This window comes from Strix uralensis, chromosome 32 (assembly GCF_047716275.1).
Source record: "Strix uralensis isolate ZFMK-TIS-50842 chromosome 32, bStrUra1, whole genome shotgun sequence".
In the NCBI taxonomy this organism is placed as follows: domain Eukaryota; kingdom Metazoa; phylum Chordata; class Aves; order Strigiformes; family Strigidae; genus Strix; species Strix uralensis.
The window spans coordinates 1879063-1887407 of NC_134003.1; the positions used below are offsets into that span (position 1 = coordinate 1879063).

Here is an 8345-nt window from a genome sequence, read left to right on the forward strand (position 1 = left end):
TGCCACAGACAGAAAATGACAGAAATAACTGCCTGATTCCTGGGGCAGGAGCCTTTGCAGGGCATCTTGTCATGCTGCCACCTCAGCAGGGTCACCCAGAGCCGGCTGCCCAGCACTGTGTCCACACAACTTTGTCTCCAAGAACAGAAATGCCACAACCTCCTGAGACAACCTGTGCTCGCGCTCGGTCACCCTCACAGTGCCAAAAGAGTTTTGCGCTTTTGAGGCAGAGCCTCCTGTGTTTCAGCTGGTGCCCATTGCCTCTTGTCCTGGCACTGGACACCTCTGACAAGAGCCTGGACGCATCTTCTTGATGCCTTCCCTTCAGGCATCTGTGCACATTGATAAGAAACCCCCGGTCCTCCTCGGAGACAGGAGGAACAGTTGCAGAACTCTGAGACTCTCCCCGGGAGAGAGCTGCTCCCTGTCCCTTCATCATTGTTGTGGTTTAACCCCAGCTGGCACCTAAAGAGCCCAGAGCAGCTCGCTCACTCCTCCGCTGCTGGGATGGGTGAGTGAATCGGAGGGCTAAAAGTGAGAAATCTGGTGTGTTGGGATAAAGAGAGCTTAAGAAGTAAAGGAAAAGCCTTGCATGCCTGTCAAGCAAATAAGGAATTCATTTTCTACTTGGCATTAGCGGCAGGTGTTCAGCCATCTCCAGGACAGCAGGGCGGCCACACTGGCAATGGTTACTTGGGAGACAAATGCCATCACTCCCAAGATCCTCCTTCCTTCTTCTTCCCCCAGCTTTCTATTGCTGAGCATGATGTCCTATGTCATGGAATATTGACGGTCATTCCCCAGGTGTGAGGTTAAACAGTAGCTCTCATCCAGCCTCCTCTGTGCAGATGCCTGAAGATTCTCCTGTGCTTCTGCAGAGCACTGGAACCTTGTAGAGTTGGTGCTGCTCCTGGGCTCAGAAGATGAAGTGATGGAGCACTGAATGCACCTACCCTGCTCCCTGCCCTCTGCCCTTTCCCCAGCTCCTGCAAGTCCCACCACAAGGCTCTCTTTCCCCTGCCTGCTGCCTGCGTCCTCCCTCCCTCTCCTAGCACTTCCCACCCTCACCTCCCTTGGGCATCTAGAACCCAGCATTTACCCTCCCACAGCTGCTGGGCACCTACCGCCGGGGTTTCCCAAGCTTGGGACAATGAGGGAGTGAGACATGACTTGGATGCAGGAAAACTTTATTGTGCCCAGAGGGGCAAGACAGGCTGTCAGGCAGACCGTGGGCAAGATCAGAGAGGCTGGTTACCACGTATTGTGGGAGGCAGAGAAATCTTCTCCAGAGCATGGCTTTCCACTCCAGATGCCCCCTTGGTGCAGCATTCCAGATCCTGAGGACTTGGTCCTGCAGCCTCACAGAGCCCTTCAAGTCCACGTCCTGCCCCATCCAACAGCTGGGAGGAGAAAGGAGGGGAGGGGAGCAGAAGGCAGGAAACGGGGGCAGCAATGGGGCTGAGGGTGTGTGGCACAGCCAGCTACCCAGGCGTTGGCTGGGACTGGGGTTGCTCAGCACTGGTCAGTGCCTCGTGCCTGCCAGCACAGCCCTGCATGGGGGTGGTGTTGGTGTTTGAGCTGGGGCCAGTGCCTGGGGCTGGGCTGCTTCTAGCAGGGCCCACAGGTGTCCCAGAGCTTCCTGCTGTAGCGGGGCAGGGCGCAAGGGCTGCAGGCGGGAGAAGCGTAGGGTCTGCCAAAGGTGCAGAGGCCCCCTGAGCCCTGCGTGGCCCCGGCACCGTAGAGGCCCCCCAGCCCCAGGGAGCCCCCAAAGGCAGGTGCTCCAGAGGAGCCCACCACGGCTTGCTGGGGGAAGGAGCTGAGGATGGGGCCGGGGAAGGTGACGACAACGGGGGGCGGCTGGATGAAGGCCGATGAGTCGGGGCACTGCCGGGCGCACAGCTCGTTGCAGCTCTCAGCGATGGGCTGGGGGACGGCGACGCCGGTTTTTGGTGGGCACAGGTCGTAGCAAGACATCTTTGTGTGAGAGAGCTGAGCCTGAAACACACAGCACCAACAACACATGTCGTGAATGCGGAGGAGATACCCTAGCTGTGCAGTGCCCTCTTCCCAGGGCTGCCCTGAAGCTGGAAAGGCCATAGCAACCACCATGACCTCAGTGCCCACCGCTTGCCCTTAGCCCAAACAGCCCCCCTCAGTGCCCTCATCTCTACAGACCGAGGGCACACAAAGACTCCCCGAGAGCCTGGCTCTGCGAGTCACGGCCACAGGGATCCCTCCTCCTCTCGCTGTGGCTCAGCCCGCCCTGGCCATACAAGGCAGCTGCCACACGCCTGCTGCCCTCACAGCTCTCCTGGCCAGGGAGGCCCAAAGCTGGTCCCTGCCACAGGAGGCAGAGACATACAGGCACCCACCTTCCCTTTTCCTGAGCAGAGCGAGGCAGGAGCGATGGATGCCAGTGCTCACTGAGGGCAGAGCTTTTATGCCATGTGGCGAGAGTGAGGGGAGGAGCTGCTGAGTTGGGAGTAAGTGGCCTGTGACGGACGAGCCCTTGGTTCCTCCTTGTGTGGCACGGGGCTGTTGTGCTGACGCCGCTTCTTCAGTAGCCCCAACCTGCTCTATCAGCCCCTGCAATTACCCTGCTCGGGCGCTTGCCAGCTGCCATCTCATGGGCCAAATTAGCCCCGGTGTCTTTTCATTATCTCGGTGTGTAAGAGGGCACGCAGCGTGACAAAGGCTGACTGCAAGCGCCCTGCGTGCCAGAGCTCTTGCCCAAGGGCTTGGTCTCGGGGTGGATGCATGCCATCTTCGCATAGCCACTGGGAAGGCCAGGGTCCTGGCATTGACCAAGAAGGCACCTCACAATGCCTCCCGCACACCGGTGACCGCATGACATACGCCGTGTGGCTGTAATCTACAGAGGTGCGAGGTTACGAAATGGCACAGCAAAGGCACTCCTCTGCGGCACTGCCTGCTCAGCACGATGCATCACTCGCCAGTCCAACAGAGCCAACCTCCCTCTGCCTGCAGGCGTTGGTCATCAACCTCAGCCAGTCTGGGGCAGAAAGACCCCTCATGCTCTTCCCTCCTGAGCTGCATGGTGCAAGGATCACAGATCCCCTCCTGATCCCACACGGCACAAGCTCGTGCCAGCCCTGCCCGAGCCCCACCAGCCCATCACAGATGTCCTGGGAGCCCCATTGCTCGTGGCCAGGGCTGAGCAGGGGCTTCCCTCGGTGTGCTGGGGAGCTGGGAGTCCTGTCTGAAGGCTCAGCTGCAGCTGCCCCTGGTGGGAATAGCCCCGCTGGGCTCGGGGACGACTCTCCTCCCAGCAGAGCCCGGCTGCGGGTACAGAGCAGAGATGTCTTCCCAGGGCAGAGCACAGGGCAGGCAGGAGCTACAGGAGCACGGCCCTCTCCTGCCATGCGCAGCCCCCAGCAGGGAGATGCTGCTGCCACAGCAGAAAGAGCAGGAAATGCTCTGAGGCATTGTGTGCTGCTGTGGCAAGGGGATGCTGACTCAGGGAGGGCCAGTAGCTGGACAGCGCCGTTGTCACCATTGTCATCGGCAGGAGGGAGTGTCGCCTCTGCACATTGGCCCACGGGGTGCTGAGCAATGGCGGGGATGGTATAAAAGCTCTGCCTCTGCCAGGCTCTCCCATCCTCTGCTCTGGCCGCCTTCTCCTTGGGGAACAGGGTAACTCTGGGAGCACTTCTCCTCCTGGCCCCCTGAGCCAGTCCCTCCACCTCAGGCGCTCCCCTCTACTGCACTCTTGCTATCTCTGTTCTCTTGCAGAGCACCATCCAAACCCACACAAAGATGTCTTGCTACGACCTGTGCCCACCGAAAACCGGCATCGCCGTCCCCCAGCCCATCGCTGAGAGCTGCAACGAGCTGTGCGCCCGGCAGTGCCCTGACTCGTCGGCCTTCATCCAGCCGCCCCCTGTCGTCGTCACCTTCCCCGGCCCCATCCTCAGCTCCTTCCCCCAGCAAGCCGTGGTGGGCTCCTCTGGAGCACCCGCCTTTGGGGGCTCCCTGGGGCTGGGGGGCCTCTATGGCGCCGGGGCCACGCTGGGCTCAGGGGGCCTCTGCACCTTTGGCAGACCCTACGCTTCTCCCGCCTGCAGCCCTTGCGCCCTGCCCCGCTACAGCAGGAAGCTCTGGGACAACTGTGGGCCCTGCTAGACCCTCTTCCTGGGTCTTCATATCTGTCAGGAATGGAGAAACTTAGAAGATCTTTGTCCTGAATGTTGCAGCCATTAATATTTTCCACAAACCTTTTTTTTGCTCTTCTTACTATTTTACTTTCACTCTGGTTTCACAGATCTCTTCCCTAGTTTTGTGTTTTGTAAATTTTTCATATCTTACATGTTGTGGATTCTTTCACTCTGTAATTTTCTTTATTTTTTATATCATAAACCTCATGTAAAATTTTGGTTTTATTTAGCTGTTGTTGAAGTTTAATCTTGACAACTGTAAAAGTTAAAATTTTTAGCTTCATATTTTCATTTCTTGTTGCTCCTATGTCTTCCTGTATTTTGTTTTGTATTCTCTGATTTTTTTTTCTACTTGTTTTTCCCAATAAATCTTTTATGCATCAAATTTGTAGCATTTTTTTAATTTTTTTATTTATGCTGAACATTTTTGAGAGTTCCCCTAACTTTATAGCATTGATAATACATGTGATGTTCTGCTCCACTGCCATAGTGCATATTCTCTGTTACCTTCCAATGATGTGATGTATTCCTCCTTTTTGATATATTTTCTGCTTGTGATTATTATATCTTTTTATTCTTGCCCAATTTAATATATATTCTGTGGAGAGAGCAACCGAGTTAAAAATTCAAAATAGCTGTTTCCATCCTGTATATATTTTCTTTCTTTTAAGGTTTTTCTTTAACTTCAAAAATTATCTCCTGCACCTTATTCCCATAAGTTTTTTTCTTGTCTCTTCTGCTTAGATAATCATATATCATATGATTATCAATATATTTTCAAATAAATACTGAATTTTCTGTTTGATTCTGTTACTATTATGATATAAAACCTTCACTTCAATTATGTTCTATGAAAATACATTCTAAATTCTCTCCCATTTTGTCACACTTCCTTAGTTTTAAGGGGTACTTTGAGACACTAATAGGTCTCCAGACCAGTGAAACACTCCTGTCTCCCATTTAAGATGCAGAAATTATGATTAATTTTGAAAATATCACCTTTCAACTCTCTTAATCTCCTGTCTTTAACATCCAGCTTTTCAAGTTTACCCTTTCTGATTGCTTGAAGTTCTGGAGAGACACTGGAGAGAACAGGAAGTTTTTATCGCAGTGCATCAGGCTCCTGCTGAAGAGAGCTGGAGATGCTCTGTGAAAGGAGCAGCCTACCCTGGGTGTCACAAAAGGGAAAGCAGGGCAGGGACATAGCTGGCCAGCCCCGGCGGCTACAAACCACAATCTGATTAGGGGAGTGATATGACTGACAGTGTCTCCCTCTTTAGACTGATGCTATTACTCACCATTGGGACACAAGTCACATTATAACAACAAAACAGTGAGCATAAATCATTAGTCAGTGTTCTAAAGTGCTTTGATACCCTTTGTTCCTCAGTTGCTTGAGAAAATCTGCAATAAGCACTTTTTTCCCACGGGAACCCCCAAAAGTTATTTTGTAATTCAGAGAGCATTTAAATAACAATGTTATAAAGTACGAGGTAATGGTACCAAGTGGAGAAAGGAAATAGAAGACTTTGATGTGGAGAGGGTTTGTTGCCCTGAGACAGAGTGATGAGGCACAACTTGCTCTGACTTGCATCATTAGTGGCAAAATGTAAATCTAGGCAAGGAAGTCACCCCCAAGCTGGGAGATGTGAACTGCAGTAATTCACTTTATATACCTGAGGAGTGTTTATTTTCCCCTGCAAAAAATGCAGGGTAGTTTTTTTGGGGAAACAGTCACTTTAGCCAGCTGTTGTTTCCACTTACCTCCCCAGCCACAACTCCTCCCAAACTGCAACAATACATGTCAGGAAACAAACAAACCAGAAACATAAACACAATTCTTTTATAACCCGAAGAGAAAAGGAAAATATTGGGGTGAAGCTGTATCACAAGAAGAAATATTCAGCTTAAGCATTGCAGGAGTTAAGACCAGATATTTCAGTGCTGGGGGTCTTCTCAGGGATGACAATGAGAAGGGTCTGTGAAATGCCTTGGACAGGGGTAAAAACCTAAAGGTTGGAATAAAAGATACTGACTGTCCTCTGGAAAAGCTCAAAAAAGTGTAAATAATCACAGAGGTATGTAGAACTTCATCTGGAAAGTATAGCTTGAAATAATGACATTTTCACCTGATACACAGCAAATGTGACATCTTATACTACAAGAGGATTTGATCAAGAATGTTGAAAGGATTTTTTAAAATGAAAGAAAAGAACTACATTAATATTGACCTATGAGTTGCAATGGCATAAATCATGTTCTAATTAAAATAATGGGGTGCACCACCTTGTTTCCTGTACATTAAAGCAAATGTGATTGTGTAACACTGAAGCATCTAAATCACTCACGCATTTTCATACATTAACACAACAACAAACATTATCTGGGTTGAACACCAACTAATGAGTGTTTGTGAAATCATTACAAAGTACTTTTTTTCCTCAAGAAGCACCAGAACATAGTTGATAAGAGTTAATGCCCACAACATCTAACAAAAAACCTTTATCTGTTTCTCTGATTTTTCCTCAAAATTGTACCTGTTTTGGTGGATCGTGGGCAGGGATGGGACTTCATACATTTCTGGATGGTATTTTCTTTGACTTCCTAGCTCAAATCAATGTCAGCAGAAACACAGGTCCCTTTAAATCTGAATTTCAATTCCCACTTAAACTCTTTTAGTGAAACAAAATGATTTTTGCATAGGATTGAGTTGCCACTCAAAAGGCTGTTTCTCTAAATGGAAAGCTGTTGGGGAATTGTCATGTGTATTGTATGATTTCAGCTGATATTCATGACCACTTGAAATCCATCTTAGGTCAATAAGGTCTATTTAAGTTAGGGATAGAAATGACAAATTTCTGGTTAGTCCTAGGATAAGATGCACTGTGTGTCCAATTAATTTACCAGACAGATTTAAAGGGCTGTTAAGGAAAAATGTACATGTCAGCCAAAGATGAGTCTTACAAAATCTCTGAGCAGACAAGCTTGTGACAACTTTGTAAAGGAAGAAGTAACACATGGAGTCAGCTTAATGCACAAGGTAATTTCAGTGAGGTTACAATAATGATACCAGGAACTACACTATCCAATTAAGACTCAAGATTAAAGAAATCATGATGGTGTAACATGGACATCACATGGTGTGAGAATCAGAATAAAATCATAACCACAATAAACACAAAACTTTCATCACTCAAAGCTGTTAAACAATTTCTGTTGGGCAGCCAGACGCACCCCCCCCAGCACCAAGCAAGTTTCAAACCCCATAGGAATGCTGAGAAACTCTATATAAGCTCCAGTCCCTAAATTCATCAGACACTTCTTCCAGCTTGTTTGCCTCGTTGACCTTAGTGAGTATAATTTTTTTAGTTCTTTCTATTTACTTAATTGGAACCTGTATCAGAGTAGTTGTAGAAGATTTCTATAGGTATGTTTAGATTTTAAGCAGCATTACATTCTTTTTGTCTGTAACTACTTAGTGCAAACAGTGGTAAATGCAGGATTTGGGAGACTGGGTGTGAGTGCAAAAACCGGGAAATTGATTTGAGTGTTCTAAACCAATTAGAAGCTTAAAAGTCACAGATGAAAAAGCTGCCATTCCAGATAATTATTTCAGCATTTTATAGAATTTAAGATAAATGTATAAGATGGCCACATTTTCAGCTGTACTCAGTGGCATTCTGGGGGACATAAATAAACCTTCCTATTTCAAGCAAAGCCACATCTAACTTGGGTCTGTTTCCCCACTTTGGAGAACTTGGTGGTAGATGAGACTGAGGTTCTTACATTGCTCTTCAGGGTGTTAGATACACCCATGTAAGGCCAGAGGATACATCTGTGAGGTCTGGTCATTCCTGGGGTGGCCTTTATACAGTCAGAAAGTTTGGATCCAGGTGCTCAGCTGCTGTTATTCAAGTTGATCAGGGCTGCACATAAAACATACACTACAGCACAGGAAAACACAATATAGTAACTTCATTCATATCAGCATATTGAAATTTATCTCATAAACCTTCTGAATCCTTTTTAGTCTTTTCCATCTCTATCTATTGCAAACTAATCTCCACCCCTGCAAGATGTCTTGCTACGACCTGTGCCCACCAAAAACCGGCGTCGCCGTCCCCCAGCCCATCGCTGAGAGTTGCAACGAGCTGTGCGCCCGGCAGTGCC

General features: G+C 48.8%; 1 protein-coding gene across 1 annotated transcript; it reads left to right on the plus strand.

The window, feature by feature from the left end:
- The first annotated feature begins 3777 nt into the window (after window positions 1-3777).
- LOC141936295 (feather keratin 3-like) lies at window positions 3778-4143 on the plus strand. Its single transcript, XM_074853158.1, has one exon. It carries the CDS (start codon window positions 3778-3780, stop codon window positions 4141-4143), a length of 366 nt encoding a protein of 121 aa, XP_074709259.1.
- The last annotated feature ends 4202 nt before the right edge of the window (window positions 4144-8345 follow it).